At 37.9% G+C, this 22,732-nt stretch overlaps 1 protein-coding gene across 1 annotated transcript in view; it reads left to right on the top strand.

Annotated features, from left to right (window-relative positions):
• KMO (kynurenine 3-monooxygenase) overlaps positions 1-22,732 on the top strand; it is a 48,411-nt gene that overhangs the window by 11,488 nt on the left and 14,191 nt on the right. Inside the window, 6 exon segments of the mRNA XM_066383423.1 lie at positions 2,018-2,087; positions 2,373-2,470; positions 4,293-4,382; positions 13,749-13,797; positions 19,411-19,498; positions 21,238-21,403. Of these exon segments, the coding sequence (XP_066239520.1) occupies positions 2,018-2,087; positions 2,373-2,470; positions 4,293-4,382; positions 13,749-13,797; positions 19,411-19,498; positions 21,238-21,403 (561 nt within the window).

Genomic DNA, 22,732 nt, shown 5'->3' with positions numbered 1-22,732 from the left:
ATGTGTTTTCATCTTCGTGGGTGTGGAAGATGGACTATATAATGAAGGTTTGGGAAATCCCAGCATTCAGCTGTCTTTCTTTGCAAGGGCAAAAGAGAAAAAGAGGGAATGGCCAGGTATGTGTGAAGAAAAATAGAAAATGAATAATAGTTTTTGTGTCTCAAGAAAGGAGGCTGGTTAACATCATTGATTGAATTTTGCTGAGAATTCAGGTGTGATAATTAAGTGTGGATGATCTTACCAAATTTAAGTTGCTAGTGATGAGGCAGTAGATAAATCACTACAACCTACATAAAGCTATTAGGAGGGCAACATGGTAATGCTTTGAGAGGACAATAGACAAAAAATTCTTCATAATCTCAGAGTAGGAAAAATTTTCTTAAAAAAATATCAAATGCACCCTGGCCAGATAGCTTGGTTAGTTAGAACATTGTCCTAATTCACAAAGGTTGTGGTTTAATCCTCTGTCAGGGCACATAAAGGAACAGATTGATGTCCCCCCCCTTTCCCTTTCTCTCTCTCTAAAATAATTTTTATAACTTAAAAAAACTAAATACATTAACAATAATGTACAATACTGATAAATATGACTACAATGAAATAAAGAGCTTCTTATTCTTAAAAGATACCACATTGTTTAAAAACAAGCCACAGAATACAAGAAGATATTTGCAACATTTAAAAATGACAAAAACTCTGTACTTTGACCAATAAATAACTCAAAAGGTCAATTTTTTAAAAAAAGAGACAGCACAATAGAAAATGGGCAAGTGACTTTACAGGCTCTTCACAAATGAGGATCTCTAAATAGTCAATCAATATATAAAAAGTGTCCACCTCTTTAGTAATCAGTCAAGTGCAAATTAAAGCACACTCCTCCCCATATTACCCTCCAATCACAATGTTTAAAGTTTGAAAACATCAAGTGCTGGCAAACATAAAGTCCCAGAAGCTACTGATTGGAAAACACACTAGTATGTTGAAATATGTGGCATAATAAAGGTAAAGAAACATCAACCTTTGAACAGGAATTCCACTTCCAAGTACAAAACTCTAGAGGAAAATCTTACACTTATGTACTAGAATTCATGTACAAAAAAATGTTCTTCACAGCATTGTTGATAATATTCCCCAATCAGGTAAAACTCAAATGTCCTCCAACAGTAGAATGGCTAAATCATCTGCAAGATTTCATACAACAATGGATCATAGAGTAATAAAAATAGATGACCTTGAGTTTATGTGCAATCATATGAATAAATCTCATAAGCACATTGTTATGTTAAAGAAACATAATGCAAAAAAAATACATATGTGTCCTAATTTTGTAATTCAAAAACAAGGAAAATTAACCTATATTGACTAGTGATAATATAATACTTAAACACTAAAACTATGAAGAACCAAGGATAGGTCCTCACAAAGACAGCATAATGTTTACCTTTTGGTGAAAGGTTGGGGATTGTAATTGGGGAGAAGTAGGGCAGCTTTGGGGGAGTAGTAATGTTCTGCTTTTTGACCAGAGTGATCGTTATGTGGGCATTTGCTTTCTAATTATTCGGTAAACTGTATGTATACATGTTTTAATCATCTTTCTATATAAAAGTTATATCTCAGTATAAAAAATATATAAAGAAATCTATCTCTAAAATTACAGCATTTAATCTTGAATTATCTCATTATTGTTGCAAGTGGTACTTTCTAGTAATGACTGAGTAAATCAGTGTGCTAGCCAAGCCACATACAATGCTGCATTTTGCCAGTAAAAAATTACTGGCCTGGCCTGTGGTGGCACAGTGGATAAAGCATGGACCTAGAACACTGAGGTCACCAGTTTGAAACCCAGGGTTTGCCTGATCAAGACACAGATGAGAGTTAATGCTTCCTACTCCTCCCCCATCTTCTCTCCCCCCTTTCTCTGTCTCTCTCTCCTCTCTAAAATTAATAAATAATTTTTTTTAATTCCCTATACTGATGAAATCAGATGGAAATACTTAAAAATGGCTTTGATTCCTAGGTTGGATCATTAAATGCATGCTTCCTTGCGAAGAGAAATTTCCAAGTTGATGTATATGAAGCTAGGGAAGGTAAGAAAATACTCAAAACTGTGACACTCGGCTCTCATTCTCTGACCTCTTTCTCTTTAGATTTTAAAATGATATTATTTTTAACAAAGGAGGAACTGTTAGAATTTTTAAACCTCTACTATCTCAATTCATTGAATACAAATTTACTATTATTAGTATTTTTTTTAAGTTAACAAGGTCTTTTAATTTGGTTCCAATCACACCAGTTAGTCAGTGTTACATGCTTATCCTGTCCCAGGATATAAGGAGATGTGTGTAACATGGAGTCTACTTCCAATGTCTTAGATATCCGAGTGGCTAAATTTGCACGTGGAAGAAGCATTAACTTGGCCCTTTCTTATAGAGGACGACAAGCCTTAAAAGCCATTGGCCTGGAAGATCAGGTATCTTGTTAAAGCATTTTCCTTATAAAAGGTAATACTTGCTGTTTTTCAACAATTGCATGGTCTTGATTTCATCCCGGTTCAAAGCACTATTGAATGCTGAGAACCTCTGCATACAGACACTCATTCTACAAAGGTTTTCAAACTTCTAAATTTGGCAAGAGGGTGAATATTTGACATTTGAGCACCCGGGGGAATCCAGAGCATGACACACAACATGGGGCAGATGAATACTGCAACCCCACTTGATAATTACTTCTGACATGTGTGCTCAACAGGATGGTAAATCTCTGCCTATAGAAAATGATATCTAAGTTGGCATTAGGACGAGAGTAGGCAGGCAAACTCCATTCTCTTACTTTATAAGTTCATAGTCACTTACCCACAATTCTATACTCCATACAGCTCCAAAAATGAAAAGATTTTTAACACCCAGTCAGCAGAAAATTTGACCTAGTGTGAGACTTTTTATGGCTTTAATCTTTTTTTCATTTGGTGTGACTATGTTTTACAGAAACATCTTGTTTGATTATGAGATGGTGTCCTGGACCCTGCTGGGTACTATGAAATAGCCACACATGCATAAAACTACCTCTCAAAAATGTGAAAACTTCTGAATTCTGAAACCAATGGGCCCCGAGGTTTTGGATAAAGATTGTGTGCCTGTAGTAGATTGTACTGACATGGTCTCAGTGTCATTGAACTTTTCCCTGTCTTTCATGCAGCTTAAAACTGTGAACAGAAATAATGTATTTTTCTTGTTAGGACTTTTCCTGACAATGGGTCTTCAAGATAATAATATAAGTCAATATAAGTTGCATTTGCATTCCTACACTTTTCTTAGGCCTGTGTGTGGGAAAACCCTGCACTGGGTTTCAGGAGGCCTGGATTTTACTCCCAAGTACTGCTCTTTTGTGCACGAGCAAATCACTTAACTTCTCTGTCAATGAAACACTTTCTTCAAGTGTAATATTCTATTTAGACCCAATGAACTTGAAGTCCATTCCAAAACCTAAAGTTTCAAAAACAGCAAAAACTAAAATTTTCAAGAATACAGTTTTCAATAAGTTTCCACCATACTGTGCTTCCATGGCCTTTTACATAATTTTTTATTTTTTTAAAAATACAGTGCGTCTGTAAAGTCATGGTGCACTTTTGACCAGTCACAGGAAAGCAACAAAAGATGATAGAAATGTGAAATCTGCACCAAATAAAAGAAAAACTCTCCCAGTTTCATACCTATTCAGTGCAGTTCGATGTGGGCTAACATACAGATATTTTAGGGCTATTTAGGTAGCTATCCCTTATAGCCTCTACAGACTCATCACTGACTGATGGCCTACCAGAACGGGGTTTCTCCACCAAACTGCCGGTTTCCTTCAACTGCTTATCCCACCAAGTAATGTTATTCCTATGTGGTGGTGCTTCGTGATAAATGCGTTGATATTCACATTGCACTTTGGTCACAGATTCGAATTTAGTGAGCCACAGAACACACTGAACTTTCCTCTGTACCATTCACATCTCGACTGGCATGGCCGTGGGCTGCTCCTCTGTATACATGGTGTTACGTCATCATCTGCAAATGTGCACATGCTGCCACATCATCCTACAGAAACTGGGAGGGTTTTCCTTTTATTTGGTGCAGATTTCACATTTCTATTGTCATTTGTTGTTTTCCTGTGACCGTTCAAAAGTGCACCATGACTTTACGGACACACTGTATTTCAGAATCACACTTTAAAATTAATAGCTATCTTATTAAAATCCACATAATGCCATGTTACAGAAATTGAAATAAATATTTCTGGCTTTATTTCAGATTGTATCTCAAGGTACTCCAATGAGAGCAAGAATGATTCACTCTCTTTCAGGCAAAAAGTCTGCAATTCCCTATGGGACAAAGTCACAGGTAGGTGGACGTGGAGATACTTGTTTGGTTATATCTGAGTTTAAAGTCTATAACTCTCCACTTGGACACATCTTTGAAATTTTTTGCCTTGGTCTAGAATTAAGGAATGTAAGCTAGTTAATGTTAATTCACAAGAGATGCTTAAAATAGGAACTCACCCTTAGTAAACACCTGATGAGAGTTAATTATTATTGTCATCACTATTATTGCTTCTATGCTTTGCTTGTATTGGTCACCCTTTCCCTCCCATCTCCTTTCACTTATACAGAGAAAATTGCCATGTATTTACTATCAAGCAAGAACAACTTTGGAGGGTTTTATGATATCATTGCCTTCCTTGACTTTCTCACCACAAATTTAATTATAATGGAATTTTAAGAATGGATCCAATATGCTTTCAGTGTTGCATAATATCTAAAACATCAGAGTCCAGAATGTGATGGAGTGTTCTAAAAAAACCCATTATCTTGCTTTATGTTCTTTCTTATCTTTCACATATAACATACAGAGTTGGGCAAAGTATGTATTTTTATCCATTTATATCTTCTAAGTTTGTTTCTTCAAGAGAATGAGTGTACCAAACACCTATCAACAAGTATAAAAATCTAACTTGCTTTGTCCAGCAACACTTCATTTTAAGTACAAACCCAAGTGAGGTTCCTATTTTTCTGTTTCTGACCCTACACAGACCTCCCATTGCAGGTATAACAATGATCATCAGACTCACCTGGGATCCTGTTAAAATGTAGAGTCTGATTCTGTATGGCTGGGGTGGAGGCTGCAATCCCAAAACACCCAGGTGGTGTCCATGCTGCTGGTCTTGGACCACGCTTTGGGTAGGTAGCAAGAGATAAAACACTTATGCTCATAGGAACTGTGTCTTCGTGGATCTTGTGATGAGAACACATAGCAGAAGCACCTTACATCATTACAATGTCTACTGTCAGAAAAAAAGCAGAAAATCACATGTTGGTGAGGATGTGGAGAAACAGGAATGAGTTCTGGTGCATTGTTGGTGGGAACATAAAATAGTATAGCCCTTAGGGGAAACTGTGGTGGTTCTTCAAACACTTAAAAAATAGAATTACCATATGATCCAGCAATTTCACTTCTTGGTATTTATCCAAAAGGATCAGAAACAGCTATTTAATTATCCTTGTTCATAGCAGCATTTCAATAGTCAAAAGGTGGAAGTATACCAAATGTCCTTTGATGGATGGACAGATAAAAAAAAAGTGATGTATACCTATGTGAAATAATAGGATAGGATAGGATAGAACAGAATAGAATAGGAAAGATAGATGATAGATTGATAGATAGATGATAGATAGATAGATAATAGATAGATAGATAGATAGATAGATAGATAGATAGATAGATAGATAGATAGATAGATAGATCTTTGCCCCTGGTTCCTAGCAGAGAGCTCCTAAAACTCTTGTAATTTCCTGGGGGTTATGAGTGTCTTTTGTTTTAATGAGGTGACTCTTGGTGGGTTCCTGGATGGGGGCTGGTCCCCTGAAAGACCAAGCTGTGATTAGCATGATTCTACTGAGAGGAGAGAGGGTCTGGAAATGGAGTAATGATCAATCGTGCCTATGTGAGGAAGCCTCCACAAAAATCCCAAAATATGGGGTTCAGAGAGCTTCCAGGTTGGTGATTATGAATAGGTGCTGGGAGAGTGGTGCTTTGGAATGGGCACGGAGGCTCTGCACCCCTACCCATACACCTTGCCATATACATCTCTTCCATGTGGATGCTCACCTGTCCCCTTTACCATGCTCCTTTGTAATAAACTGGTACACAGCAAACTGTTTGCCTGAGTTCTGTGAGCCACTCTAGCAAATTGATCAAAACTAACAATGGGGTCTGGGGAACCTTTGATTTATAACCCATCAGTCAGAAGCACAGGTGACAAACTAGACTCAGGATTGGCATCTGAAGTGGGGAGAAGGCAGTCTTGTGGGGCTGAGCCCTCAACCTGTGAAAGCTGACACTATCTCCAGGCAGATAGTACCAGAATTGGGTTAATTATTAAACACCCAGCTGGCAGTAGTCATGTGAGGGTAAAAGATGCCAGGAGGAGAAATGTAGGTTTTCTATACAACATACAATGGATGACTACTCAGCACTTAAAGCAAAGGGACTCATGCTACTACCTGTATAAACCTTGATGACTTAAATCTAAGTAAAACAAGCCAGTCACAAGAGGACAAATGTTGTATAATTCCACTTACATGAGTTATCTAGAGCAGTGAAATTCACAGAGACAGAAAGCAGAATGGTGGTTGCCAGGGGCTGGAGGAAGGTAGAATGTGGATAGAGTTTTAATTTGATAAGATGAATAGTTCTGTAGATGGATGGTGGTGATGGTTGCACAACATTGTGAATGTATATACTTAATGCCATTGAACTGCTTATTTGTGTATTTTAAAATAGTTAAGATGTTAAAACATTCCAACAACTAAGGGGCAAAAGAGGTCAGGGAAAAATAAAAATGTTCTATTTAATGACTTTTTAGAAATAATAACCTGCTCGTTTGGCATTATAAAAACATAGATACAGAGTCTTGGTTCCTTAGCCTGTCAGAGAAATAAAGGGGAGGAAAGACCACTGACCATCATAAACATTTTAAGATACTATATTCTGTTTAATTGGCTCCAAATTGAGCTTGGTGTTATAAGAAAAAAAAAAAGAATCACATCTTCTTAATAAGCAAGTAAATTCTATACATGCCACTCAAGTAGAAGCTGTGCTAACTCTGGGGGCTAAACAATATTAATATACATACTTTTACTCCCACCTTCTGAGTTCTTCAGTCTGGGCCAGTGACCAAATTAACAGAGAGATGAACAAGAGAAACTGAAAGGTTAATACATGCACATAGGGAATTCACATGGACAGGACAAGCCCAGGAAAATTCCAAAGACAGCAGCTACATTGGGTACATTATATACTATAAGACAATCATATAAAATCAATCAATGTGATTCATCACATAAACAAAAGGAAGGAGAAAAACCACATGATAATATCAAATAGATGCAGAAAAAACATTTGATAAAACCCAGAACCCATTCATGATCAAAACTCTCAGCAAAGTAGAAATACAGGGAACATACATACCTCAACATAATAAAGGCCATCTATGACAGACCCACTGCAAACATCATACTCAATGGGCCAAAATTAAAAGCAATACCCCTAAGATCAGGAATAAGGCAGATCACCACTCTTATTAACATAGATTTGGAAGTTCTAGCCACAGCAATCAGACAAAAAGAAGATATAAAAGGCATCCAAATTGGAAAAGAAGAAATAAAACTATCATTATTTGCTGATGATATGATACTGTACATAGAAAACCCTAGAGCCACAGTCAAAAAACTACTGGACCAGATAATTGAATTCAGCAAGGTGGCAGGATATAAAATTAATACTAAAAAATTAGAGGCATTTTTATACACCAACAATGAACTGTCTGAAAGAAAAATTAAGGAATCTATCCCCTTCACTATTGCAACAACAAAAAATAAAGTAACTAGGAGTAAATTTAATCAAGGAGGTTAAAGACTTGTACTCATAAAATGACAAAACACTGATAAAAGAAATCAAGGAAAATACAAACAAGTGGAGGCATATACCATGTTCATGGTTTGGAAGAATAAACATTATTAAAATGTCCATATTACCCAAAGCAATTCATAAATTCAATGTAATTCCTATTAAAATACCAATGACATACTTCACAGATATAGAAAAAATAATCCAAAAATTTATATGGAACCAAAAAAGAACACAAATAGCCTCAGCAATTTTGAAAAAGAATAAAATGGGTGGTATCACATTTCCTGATATCAAGTTATATACCACAAGGCCATTGTACTCAAAACAGCCTGGTACTGGCATAAGAACAGGCATATCGATCAATGGAACAGAATAGAGAACCCAGAAATAAACCCACAGCTTTATGAACAATTAATATTTGATGGAGTAAAAACAGTCTCTTTAACAAATGGTGTTGGGAAAATTGGACAGCTACCTGCAAAAACATGAAACTAGACCACCAACTTATACCATTCACAAAAATAAATTCAAAATGGATAAAAGTCTTAAATGGGAGTCGTGAAACCAGAAGCATCCTAGAGGAAAACATAGTCAGTAAGCTCTCCGACATCTCTTGGAGCAATATATTTGCTGATTTATCTCCATGGGCAAAGGAGATAAAGGACAGGTTAAACAAATGGGAATATATCAAACTAAAATGCTTTTGCACAGTTAAAGACAATATGAACAAAATAAAAGGCAAACAACACAGTGAGAGAACATATTTGACAATACGCCTGATAAGGGGTAATAACCAAAATTTATAAAGAACTTGTAAAACTCAACACCAGGTAGATAAACAATCCAATCAAAAAATGGGCAAAAGAAATGAATAGACACTTCTCCAAAGAGGACATACAGATGGCCAATAGGCAGATGAAAAAATGTTCGACATCACTAATCATTAGAGAAATGCAAATTAAAACCACAATGACATATCACCTCACACCAGTCAGAATGGCACTCATTAACAAAACAACACATAATAAGTGCTAGAGAGGGTGTGGAAAAAGGAACCCTCTTGCACTGCTGGTGGGAATGCAGACTGGTGCAGTTACTGTGGAAAACAGTATGGAGATTCCTCAAAAAATTAAAAATGGAACTGCCTTTTGACCCAGCCATCCCACTTTTAGGAATATATCCCAAGAACACCACATCAATGATTCAAAAGAAAAAATGCACTCCCATGTTTATGACAGCATTGTTTACAATAGTGAAGATCTGGAAACAGCTCAAGTGTCTGTCAGTGGACGAATGGATTAAAAAGCTATGGTACAGCCCTGGCCGGTTGGCTCAGTGGTGGAGCGTCGGCCTGGCGTGCAGAAGTCCCGGGTTCGATTCCCGGCCAGGGCACACAGGAGAAGCACCCATCTGCTTCTCCACCCCTCCCCCTCTCCTTTCTCTCTGTCTCTCTCTTCCCCTCCCGCAGCCGAGGCTCCACTGGAGCAGAGATGGCCCAGGCGCTGGAGAAGGCTCCTCAGCCTCTGCCCCAGGTGCTGGAGTGGCTCTGGTCGCGGCGGAGTGAAGCCCCGGAGGGGCAGAGCATCGCCCCCTGGTGGGCGTGCCGGGTGGATCCCGGTCGGGCGCATGCGGGAGTCTGTCTGACTGTCTCTCTCCGTTTCCGGCTTCGGAAAAATACAGGAAAAAAAAAAAAAAGCTATGGTACATATACACAATGGAACACTATGGGGCCATAAAAAGAAGGAAATCTTACCTTTTGCGACACATGGATGGACCTGGAAAATATTACGTTAAGTGAAATAAGCCAGGCAGAGAAAGAAAAATGCCATATGACTTCACTCATTTGAGGAATCCAATGAACAATATGAACTGAGGAATGGAATAGAGACAGAGGTGAGATCAAAGGGTTCAGAGGGAAAGCGGACAAAGGAAAAGGGGATGATAGGATGGGATGAGAGCAGAAAAGCAAAACTGAACGAGGGTGTTGTAGGAAGGAGGGCAAGGGGGATGTGGTGGGGAACACGAGGGAGAGGCAAAGTATTCAGGGGGACACTAGAATCTATGTACACCCAATAAATTAAAATAAAATAAAATTAAATATATATATATACAAGACATTTTTGGACAATATTAGAGGTGTGTGTATTATTCCATACGTAGGTGGGACATAATAGTGAAACTAAGAGACATTTATAAGAGTGTGGTGGTTACGGGGGGGGGGGGGGGGGGGGGGAATGGGAGAGGGATAGGGGGTGGGGAGGGGCACAAAGAAAACAGGATAGAAGGTGACAGAGGACAATCTGACTTTGGGTGGTGGGTATGCAACATAATTGAACGACAAGATAACCTGGAATTGTTATCTTTGAATATATGTATCCTGATTTATTGATGTCACCCCATTAAAAAAAATAAAATTATATATATAATAAAAAAAAAAAAAAAAAAAAAAAAAAAAAAAAAAAAAAGAAAGAAGATTCAAAAATAAAGATGTTCATGATAATTAGGACAAAAAAAAAAAAAAAATATTAGAGGTGTGGGGGAATGGGGTATCAAATTTCAGAAGGGAGAGCAGACAATTTGCAGGTAGTTGAGGAACAGCAGGATATACATGGCAGGAAAATCTTTGCCCAGGGTCTCCAAAAATCCTTGCTAGGATAAGGAGAGATAGAAATCAAGGACATGGTGAAAAGGCCTCAGTTGAATGATAGCAGGAATGCTCAGCTATATGGTTCAGAGAGAGAGAGGCAAGCTTTGGTTTTCAGAGAAGTATTCACAGAGAAAATGAGATTTAAGAGAGACAATTTGTTAAAATCTTAAATGGGCAGTAAGATAGCCCAATCAAATGAAGGTCTATCAATGGAAGGAAGTTGGGCAAGACCAGATTTTTAAAAAGTATAAATTTTGAAGTGTCAAGTGTGTATTGGATGAGAAAACGTGTAAATTTACTTTTCTCATAACAGAATCTGACAGTGATCAGCAACCTTAGAGTCATTGAATCCAACCACCTTGATTCATGAATGAAGAAAGAAGCTGCATGATTACATGAGGTCGGCTTCAAAGAAAAAAGAGACAGGTTTCCTCTGAGCCAATAGCCAGCAGAGCATGATGTGGGAGGCCCGCACAGGAGAGCTGGGTTTTACTGCTAAGTTATGCTGCGTCTTTCACCAAATTGAGAGTGACTCATAACAATCATCCCACCTTCTTCTTGGATTAACGTGGAATATGCTGAAGAAGGCCCATTCAACACACCCATCCCCTTGGTGAAGAGCAAACCAATCAAATACAAATAGACCCAGGAGTGAGATGTGGCTCAAAATGTCAGGAAAGCTAGAGAAGGAGAATGATGTGGACCTGAAACTAACATTAACTTTCTTACCTGTACCATCAGGAAGGAACATAGAGAAGTAGCTTTATCATGAATGATTGTCCAACAAGGTGCTTAGAAGAAAGAGAAAATGACTCCTCCCTCACAAATTCTGCCATTTCTCAATACTCAAGACTGAATTAATGCTAAATTTATAGCCACCCCTTTTTCTTTGATTTGTGTCATTACTTTTATATCTGAGTCAAATATAGAGGTCTCCTTATTCTTTAAGACTGCTTTGACTTTCTTCATTTCATATCTGGGGAAATCCAAAACCTTCTCTATGACCCCAGTATTTCTATGGATCCTTAGGGAGCATTCTATTTGCCTCTGCTGCCTCTTGGTGTCCACTCCCTTTCCCTTAGTATTGGCTGTGTGTCACAATGGTCTAAACATGAAGTTCACTCCTTTCACCAATTTTCACAAACAACGTTCACTCAACAGACTCATGAATGTGCTGCAGACCTATGGGTCCTGGAGGGCCAACATTGCACACAGAATAGTAATCTAGAAATTTCTAATGTACACAGTTTAATCTCCAAAATCCATCTGAACCCCTTCTCTGAGCCTCCCTTCTCCAGCTGTTGTTTTCTCTGCTCTTTCTCCCTGCAGTGTCCAGGCTTTTCAAGTCTGGCTACTTCCTCCTATCTCCCTCCCAGATTGCACTGGGAACTACCAAAATAGCCCCTTAAAAAGAGCAGGTCACAGCTGCCCAATTTTTACTCCTAATCTCCCAAGCCCCAGAACAATAGTTATTAAGAACAGGACTATGTACAATACCAAATTCTTGAAAAATAGCAGTGATACATCCTCTAGTGTCTCTTTTTCATCTTTTCAATGATCTAAATGAAAATCATTTGTTCAATGGGTATTGAATTCCTAGTGTCTCGTAGGCACTGAAAGAAATGAGTTTCCCTTACTAGGAAACATTCTCATTTGAAGGCACTCGGTACATAGAATGTGAACATTTTTTTCTGACATATTTGAATAAGTCTTACAAATCTCCAAAGGAGATCATCTAACTTCATCATCATCTTCTTCACTATTATTTTGGTTACAAGAGCCATTTCATAGCTCTTGACTTAGTTATATTTACTCTTCATAAGATCAACCTTTCAGAACAGGTAAAGACTAGATAGAAGTGATTCTAACTTTTGATTTTGAAAAAAATAACACTGAAAGATACAGAGTAGACCAGACAGGGACCTTCTGTGGTCTTCCTACAGGACCTATTTATGTGTCTATCAGTTTCCAAATGTCAATTAAGTCTGATCATTGGTATGGAAAAAATATTTCCCCCATGTAAGTGAGCCTTTAGAATTAGAATGTTTCCATACTTTGAATAACAGGAGTGGTTTCCATTGAAATGAGGTAATTAATGACTTAGAAGACTACAGAACAGAACTAGGAGAGAGAGAATGAATAGGTCTCTGTTCATTTCAATGTGTAGTAAAGACACAGGAAGCTTTTCCTGAGTCATTGCCTCTGTCACATGACCAAGTTTGTTTTTTACCAAGTATAGATTTAGCTTTTGATTTTAAGTGTGTTCATTTGGATGAGGTGAAGATTCATAAATTATTATATTTGTGTTAAATGTGATATGCCATAATGTGGAAATTTATATGGTTAAAAATTTTAAAGCAATAGACTCCCCCTGAATTGCAGGGCTGCATTAGGCTTTTCATAGGCCCCAGGTAGGCACTCCTGCTTTTGTGGGCCCCTTTCTCTGTAAGAGAAATAAATAGTAAAAATTAGATTCTATGAGTGCATTGATATAAACATTAATATAATCTAGGCTGGATTCATTCTTATATAGTCATTATATTTATTTATTTTTCTTCTGATTTTAAAATAAACTAAAATTAAAACATCTTTATGTACCCATAAAAGTATAGTGGACCCGATGTACTGAGTCTACCATGCCTCATGGAACAGTCAACCCCACTGACTTGTCCTATAAATTCACAAACAATGCCTTTCTGGCCACCACCGCCACACATACACACAGCCTTTCACACTGAAATGAAGTCTGTCAAGGTCATCTCTTTGGGAAATAAATAGTACATTGGTTCTAATGCTGCTGTCATTTCTGAAGTTTTTTTTTAAACAGCTCAATTTGGAGACCTAAGACAAAAATCTGAAATTTATGATTTGCTGTTAAAACTATAGTATGTTAGTGAAAATAATATTTTTCTATAAGGATTTGCTTTATATAGTTTCAACTTTGAAAAAGCCTAAGTTTAAACTTAAGCATTATATTAGTGTTTGGTTAAAGTGTTTATTTTTTTTTAAAAAAGGCTACTTAGCTAAATGGTTATAAAGTAAATTTGCAAACTTCTGCTAAATAATACATTTTTCCTATTTCTAAGTGAGTAACAGAATTGTATTTGCCCATTCTCCAGAAACAAACAGTATCTACTATCTTTTTCTTGCAGTATATTCTTTCCATAAGCAGAGCAAATCTAAACAAGGATCTATTAACTGGTAAGTCCAAGGTTTTATTTACCAGTTTTCATTTTGAGTATAACATATGAGCCTAACTTTGTCACAGGGTTTATTGGGATTTTTTTTTACTATTTCTTGTTATTAGCAGTTAAGAAAAGGACTATGTGCCATACCAAGTCCTCAAATAGTGGTAGTGATACATCCTCTAGCAGGGGTGGTCAACCTTTTTATACCTACCACCCACTTTCGTATCTCTGTTAGTAGTAAAATTTTCTAACCACCCACCAGTTCCACAGTAATGGTGATTTATAAAGTAGGGAAGAAACTTTACTTCATAAAATTTATAAAGCAGAGTTACAGCAAGTTAAAGCATATAATAATAATTACTTACCAAGTACTTTATGTCGGATTTTCACTAAGTTTGGCAGAATAAATCTTTATAAAACAACATACTATAGTTAAATCTATCATTTTATTTATACTTAGGTTGCTCCGCTACCGCCCACCATGAAAGTTGGAGCGCCCCCTAGTGGGAAGTAGGGACCAGGTTGACTACCACTACTCTAGTGTCTCTTTTTCATCTTTTCAAGGATCTAAATGAAAATTATTTGTTCAATGTGTATTGAATTCCTATTGTCTCATACGTACTGAAATAAATGAGTGCTTTCCCCTATGAATAATGCACAGTCTAGTAGAACAACAGATATGCTCTAATGATTTGCAAAGTGACACAATTAGACTTGAATTTCAGAAAAATGAAAAGCAGTAAGGTGGAAGCTAGTAGAGGGCTGCAGTCTTCAGAGTACTGGGATAATCCCTGTGAGCTAAAAGGAGGCCCTGGACTAAAGCTATAGCAACATAGTTGGAGAAAAGGGTGTAAATTCATGGCATCTCTAGGGGACCCAATAGATAAGAGGGTGTAGGAGGTTGAAAACGGGGAAGGTGTAAAATATAACCCTGATGTTTCTAATTTGAGTAACTACAAAGGCTTACACATTAATGAAAAAGACCCTGGATTGGTAATTAAATCTGAAGCTTAGTTAATCAATCCAATCACTTCCCATGTAGCCCTTGGTCATAGTAGTTTTTTCTCCTCTTCAGCATTTGTTTATATTTGTTTCTTTTTAAAGATTTTATTTATAATTTTAGAGAAAGGGAGAGGGAGCGAGATCATAGTTGCCTTATTTTAATGGTTCGTTGATTTCTCCTCATATGTACCTTAACTGGGCAAGCCCGGGGTTTCAAACCAGCGACCTCAGCATCTCAGATCTATGCTCTATGCATTGCTCCACCACAGGTCAGGCTCCTCTTCAGCATTGTACTAACTAGATTCACTCCCTGCAAAGCGTGCCTCTTAAGCACCTTCTGTCTCCCAGATCAGTTTGTCTTGATACAGACTAGCAGTCTCTGCTCTTTGGAGAACCCAAAGCTAGTTTGTAATATGTCTGTAGAATTGAATTGAATTAAACTGGGAGGAGGAGTGATGTGGAAAGTCATTCTAGTTGATTCACTAGGGACTTAAGAAACAGGACTTAGTTTTTTTTTTTTTTTTTAAGTGAGAGTAGGAGAGATAGAGACAGATTCCCTCATGTGCTCCAACCAGGATCCACCACACAACCCTCATCTGAGGCTGATGCTCTGCCTATCTGGAACCACTCACAACTGAGCTATTTTTATCACCTGAGGTGGAAGCAACAAAGAGCCATCTTTGGTCCCTGGGGCCAAAGCGCTCAAATCAATTGAGCCATGGCTGCAATAAAGGATGAGAGAGAGAGAAGAGAGAAGAGAAGAAAGAGAAGAAGAGAACGGGCCAGGGTGTAGAAGCAGATGGGCACTTTTCCTGTGTGCCCTGACTGGGAATCGAACCTGGGACTTCCACATGCCAGGCCGATGCTCTGTTTAGCCATATTGCCAGGGCTAGGATTTAGTATTGTTAATTCAATTTTTTTACCTACATTTTCAAGGCTGTCTTTTGGATGGGCAGATGGGGAAGGTGGACTTAGCTGGGTAGATAGATTCAGGTCTATGTTAAGAAAATATATAAACTAAAAAATACCTTTTAAAAAATGTAGTATGGGTGACCTAAGACAATCTCATTATAGTATTTTATGAATTTATTAAGATAAACATAAAAACAAGCATTCACTGAGGCACAAGGCACTATATTAAGTGCTATATATGCATTGAATTGTATAACCCTCCCAACAACTATGTGAGGTGGGAATTATCTTTATTTCAGTTGTACAGATGGTGAAGGAGGCTTACAGGGCTCCATACTGTAACAGATCACACTATTAATAACTGATAGAATCTGGATTTAAACTTGAGTCTGTTTATTTCAAAGTCCAAGCTTTTAACTACTACGATCACTGCCTCCAATATTATATATAAAACATCTGCTAATACTAAGGAGCTGACACAAATGGGGAAGATCAGCCTCAGTGCATGAGTAGAAGCCCCCTCACTGCTTGTCACTGAAATGTGCTGCACAGCATGCAACTTCATAAATGCTATGTTAGCAAAATGAATGCTGAACCTCGTGACTCCTAAACTTTGTTTGGAATGTAATGTTCTTTAGTCCGTTTCACAAACCACCCATCCACATAGTCAATCAAGTATAAATGCTCATTTATTCCTGAGTGAACAACCTCCCCCCCCCCCCAGAATAACTAAAGCATTTTCCTGCATCAGCATTTCATGAGGAATTCTTCCACGATTCATTATTTCATGGGATGTTAATAACTGTTAGGCAAGATAAACAGAAAAAGGACATATGATCAAGTGAGTTTGATAAGTCCTGCATCAAACAAGTTTTAGGGTTTTTTTGTTTTTATTTTTGTTTTTTTTGGAGTGGGGGGGGGACAGACAGACAGGAAAGAAGAGAGAAAAGCATCAGCTCATAGTTGTGGCACCTTAGTTGTTCATTGATTGCTTCCTCATATGTACTTTGACTGGGGTGCTCCAACTGAGCCAGTGACCTTAGGCTTCAATTCAGTGACCTTTGGGTTCAAGCCAGTGACTGTGAAGTCAAGTCAATGATTCCACACTCAAGCTGGCGACCCATGCTCAAATTGGTGAGCCTGCACTCAAGCCGACAACCTCAGGGTTTCGAACTTCGGTCCTCAGCATCCCAGTCAGATGCTCTGTCCACTGCTTCACCACCTGGTCAGGATCAAACAAGTTTTGTCTTTCTTTTTACAGTACTTTCAGGGTCTTTAGTCTACTAGTTTGCATTGCTGACCTTCTAGGGCAATGCTGTCCAACATGTAGTCTCAAATGTCAGTCTCTTGTGTAATTTAAAGTTTTGTATTAATCACATTAAAAAAATCTAAAAAGAAACTGGTGAACTTAAACCTAAAAAGAAACTAGTGAACTTAACAATGTATTTTAACCTAATATATCCAAATGTTATCATTTTACTGTCTAATCGATATGATAATTATTTATGAGACATTTTCATACTCTTATGTTATTATTATTATTATTTTGCACTAAGTTGTTAAAATCCTATGCACTCAACTCATCTCCATTTGGACCTGTCATCACATTTCAAATACTCAAGAGCCACAGGTAGCTGGAGACCTGGACAGCATTTCTGACATGGCCATGGTCAGAGTGTTAGCATTTCTCTAAAGGATTTGACCACAGAAATTTGTTTTCTTTTAGGGAGCACATCATAGGACTATTGTTCTGTGGCATATTCTTTGGGAAGTATTAGAATACATTTAATAAAAACATAAAATAAAGTTGATTCTACAAATACATTTTGTATTTGTAAAAAGCAGCCTTAGTGATTCAGATAAATTCTGATTTATCTGAAGTTGTTTGCCAAAAGATTTCTTACACATAAATAAATCTTTGGTTTAAGATCACTGAGATTTCAATATCCTAAAACTCCTAGTCCTACATTCAGGAATCTTTTTTTTTTTTTTTTTTTTTGTATTTTTCTGAAGCTGAAAACGGGGAGAGACAGTCAGACAGACTCCCGCATGCGCCCGACCAGGATCCATCCGGCACGCCCACCAGGGGCAATGCTCTGCCCACCAGGGGCGATGCTCTGCCCCTCCGGGGGGTCGCTCTGCCATGACCAGAGCCACTCTAGCACCTGGGGCAGAGGCTAAGGAGCCATCCCCAGCACCCGGGCCATCTTTGCTCCAATGGAGCCTTGGCTGCGGGAGGGGAAGAGAGAGACAGAGAGGAAGGAGGGGGTGGGGGTGGAGAAGCAAATGGGCGCTTCTCCTATGTGCCCTGGCCGGGAATCGAACCCGGGTCCCCCACATGCCAGGCCGACGCTCTACCGCTGAGCCAACTGGCCAGGGTACATTCAGGAATCTTAAAGTCTTCATACTCAAGTCAAACTAAATCAAAATAGAACAAAAAATCCAAAATCAGAAACAAAAAAACAAAAAAAAAAAGGGAGAGAGATAAATATAGACGGACCACTGAGTTGAATGTCAGGACCTCTGGCTTATATTTCCTGACCTTTTAATTTCTGTGATCTCAGACATCTTCTTTTTTCCTTCCAGAATCTCAGTTACTCCATTTAGAAGATGAATAGTTTTGAACTAATCCTTACATCCTGATTTGCAGCTTTAAAAACAATAAATAGCCTGTAATTACAGCTTTGTATACTGGAGAATTCATAGGGACAAAAATCATATTTTATTACTATGACAAGAACATGATTAATAGTTCATAAAATGAAAATCACTAAATTCAATAGATGGCTAGCAGGCAAAATAAAAAATAAAATAAATATACTATAATAACCTGGTTTTATTTATTAAGAGGTTCCAACTATTTTTACTCATTTTCTGCCTACAAGTTCCAGTGTATCATTATAAAAAGAATTAGTAACAAGGCACTGGCCAGTTGGCTCAGTGGTAGAGTGTCGGCCCGGCATGTGGAAGTGCTGGGTTCGATTCTCAGTCAGGACACACAGGAGAAGCAATCATCTGCTTCTCCATCTTTCCCCTTTCTCTCTCCTTCTCAGCTTGAATAGTTCGAGTAAGTTGGCCCAAGGCATTGAGGATGGTACCATAGCCTCACTTGAGGTGTTAAAATAGCTTCGTTGCCAAGCAATGGAGCAGTGGCCCCAGATAGGCAGAGCATCACCCTGTAGGGGGCTTGCCAGGTGGATCCTGGTCGGGGTGCATGCAACAGTCTGTCTCTCTGCCTCCCTGCCTCCCTGCCTCTCACTTAATAATAATAAAAAAAGAATTAATAACAATAATTTATATTTGTTACAACTTGAATTAGAAATCTAGAGGGCTTGTAGCAGGCACAGTATGAGAAAGAGTTTGGCTGAATATTTTCAATCACAAATAAAGCCTTAAGTTACAGGCAACTTAAAAAATATGTAATGTCTATTTCTTTCCCAAGGTGCCAATAATTACAGCAATGCCAGAATTTGCATAAAGAAGTTAGATTTTTTTTTTGAGATGAGAGTAGTTGATTTTTATTCATGTCTTTTTCTATCAAATTATTCTGGAATACTTACCAAAGAGTTGTTAAATTATCACTTTAATCATTTTTACATTGATAAGAATAAATAGCTCTAGCATTTGTCAGAAAATGATTAGTATTTCAACTTGATTATGTGAAATAAGAATTGGAAATTTAGTTGTTTGCTCTCTTTCTTTGTTTCCTTAGCTGTTGAGAAATATCCCAATGCGAAGGTGTACTTTGGCCACAGGCTGTTGAAATGTAACCCCGAGGAAGGCATGATCACTGTGCTTGGGTAATCACCAGTCATCAGCCTTTTGACTTAAGAGGAAAAAATGAAGAATATCTGTAAATCTGTAAACTTTGTTCTTTGGCTCTTTTGAAAGAGTTACTGTATTTCCCATGTATAAGACACACCTTAATTTTGAGGCCCGAAATTTGGGGAAAAAAAAATATTACATAAAGTTACTGAACACAAGTTTTATTCATCATAAAATTCATACAACTCCTCATCACTGTTAAAACTCCCATCCATTAGCTTGTCCTCATCTGTGTCTGATGACAATCACTGTCTTCAACAATGAGTGCAAAAACAAGCACAAAAAGAGGGAAATAAGCAAGTAAAAAAAATCAACAACCACTGTATAAGACACACCCAGGTTTTAGACCCCAAATTTTTCTGGAGAAAAGTACATCTTATACATGGGGAAATATGGTAAATGATTACTCAAAGGGGAATTCAACTAGATTCTAGATTAGATGAGTTGTAGGCTGAAAATAAGCCTTTGATCCCTCTGAGTGGGCCAGGGAGCCTCTTGCTCACCCTGCCTCCCACAGTATCCACACTAGGCCCACACTGGGTTTCCATCTCTATCCTCCCTAGCAACAGATGACCCTCCACAGCCCTGCTTCTCCTCCTCTCTTTATGGATGTTTATTTTCTGTTTCTCTTTAGCTGATTCTATTTCCTCTAAAGTTCCAAGCCCCATGGCCCATTCTTGTGCTATGTCATGGATTCCCAGTTCATTCAACAACCACCTTAAACTCACATCTCTAGAATGAAGCTGTCTAGCCCAGGCCTGTACCTTTATTCTGAGTCCTAAATTCAATCCTAATCAATGTTAATTTTTCATTAAACATCTTCATAGATACCTCTTGCCATGACCTCAAACTCATCTGTAACCTTGGTCATCTGCTTTTCTCCAAGCATGCCCCACTCCTGACTTGCCTAGTATATTACCCAGGTGATTATTAATAGAATCATTGTCAAGTGATTCTTTCCTTTCCTTCTTTTCTCCTAATTTTTCTGCTGGCTTCAGAGTCTGTCTTCTTCCTGAGCACCACAGTCCTGGGCTGTCATCCCTGCACGGGTAGACTACTGCAGTCACCTTGTCTCCATTCCCGGCCTCTTCTACAGTCTGCCTTCATGCCAACATGCCCACTACAAGTGAGATTTCTTATGTTTTCACTCTTCATACATCATCCTCCCAATGGAAAAAAAATAAATAAGTTTTTCCCTTATGCCAGGACAATGTATTTAAACCTTTTGTTTTAACATTCAAAATTATCTTCTCCCTTTTTTCCCTCCCCACACTGGATTCTTTTCTTAAGCGTATCTTCTGCTCCTCTTTGCTCAAGCCAGATGTATTGTTCCTAAAAAAAAAAAAAAAAAAAAAAAAATCCAGGTCACATACCCGCGTTGGTTCATACATTTCCTCCACTTGGAAGGCTTTGCCTTCTTTTCAAGATTGTCTTCCTTCATTTAGGAAACTTGACTCTTAGACACACTTCCATGGCCTGGTATGTCTTTATAAGTCAGTAGGGTTGTGTGTTATTCTCATTCTCAGAAGGAAACCTGTGATAGAGATAAGTTTATCGACTATTTTATAGCTATCGACTCAAAGCTCCAAGTCAGAGTTGTAAAAGGGAGTAGTAGCCTCATTGACTGGCAACTTTTGTACCCAAATAGAGGTGCACCATCATTTTTACCACTAACCTTTTTCTTTTCCTTTCAATGGTTCATTTTATTTTTTAGGTCAGACAATGTCCCCAAAGATATCACTTATGACCTCATTATAGGATGTGATGGAGCCTATTCAACTGTCAGAAATCACCTCATGAAGAAACCCCGCTTTGATTACAGTCAGCAATACATTTCTCACGGGTACATGGAGTTGACCATTCCACCGAAGAATGGCAATGTAAGCCCTTTCGTTTCTTATCCCTTTTCCATACACCCCACTCATGTTGGTGTAGAAGCATATTCTAGTGCACTTGTTCTCAGTCACATGTCTTGGTCACTTTTGAGGTTTGGCACAAGTACTTTGTCATTAATAATAAATTGTGGTACTGGTATCTCTTGAATAATATCCCTCTCTCTCCCTTACCTATTGATATACTTTCTTAACTAGTAAAGAGAGAGAGGAATTACAACTCTCCTCCTGGAATCACACAGGGAATTTGTCTTACATAATATTATTTAGGCCATTATGTAAGACAAAAGATGGGTGGGAAATCAATTCTATAAACTGGCAATCCAGAGGTCCTGTCCTTGTGATTAAATCAATAATAGTTATTAAATAAAGTGAAGAGCAAATTGTTGCAAAGATATTTCTAAGGAGTCTTTTATTGAATTATTGGGGTGACATTGGTTAACAAAATTATATAAGTTTCAGGTGTACAATTCTATAATATATCACCTATATATTGTATTGCTATTTACCACTCTAAGTCAAGTCTCCATCCATCACCATATAATGCTCCTATACTCTCTTCTACCTCCTCCCTTTCTCTCTAGTAATCACTATGCTGTGGTCTGTGTCTATAAGACTTTTTTTTTTTTGCTTATTCCTTCACCTCTTTTGCTCAGCCCTCCAACACCTCTTCCCTCTGAGAGCAGTCAGTCTGTTCTCTATGTATAAGTCTGTTAATATTGTGTTTGTTAGTTTACTTTGTTCATTAGATTCCACATATGAGACTGGCATATCTCTGACTGACTTATTTCACTTAGCATAATATTCTCTAGGTCCATCCATGTTGTCCAAAGGGTAAAATGTTTTTCTTTTTTATGGCCAAGTAGTAATCCATTGTGTAAATGTATCACAGCCTTTCTATCCACTCATCTACTGATGGGCACTTAGAATGCTTCCAAATGTTGGCTATTGTAAATAATGCTGCAATAAACATAGGAGTGGGTATATTCCTTTGAATCAGTGTTTTGGGTTTCTTTGGATAAATATTTAGATCCCAAAAGTGGAATTACTGGTTCATAAAATAGTTCCATTTTTTAAAAGTTTTTGAGGGAACTCTATACTGCTTTCCATTGTGGTTGCACCAATCCACATTCCCACCAGGAATGCACAAGGATTCCCTTTTCTTCACATCCTCGCCAGCACTTACTTGTCTGTTGATTTATTAATGATAGCCATTTTGACAGGTGTGAGGTGATATCTCTTTGTGATTTTAATTTGCATTTCTCTGACAATCTGTGATGTTAAGCATCTTTTCATATGTCTACTGGTCATCTATAT

The sequence above is a fragment of the Saccopteryx leptura genome, chromosome 1, assembly GCF_036850995.1.
Source record: "Saccopteryx leptura isolate mSacLep1 chromosome 1, mSacLep1_pri_phased_curated, whole genome shotgun sequence".
Lineage (NCBI taxonomy): Eukaryota > Metazoa > Chordata > Mammalia > Chiroptera > Emballonuridae > Saccopteryx > Saccopteryx leptura.
The sequence above is the reverse complement of the archived record's forward strand: the minus strand, read 5'-3'. Positions and strand labels throughout refer to the sequence as shown.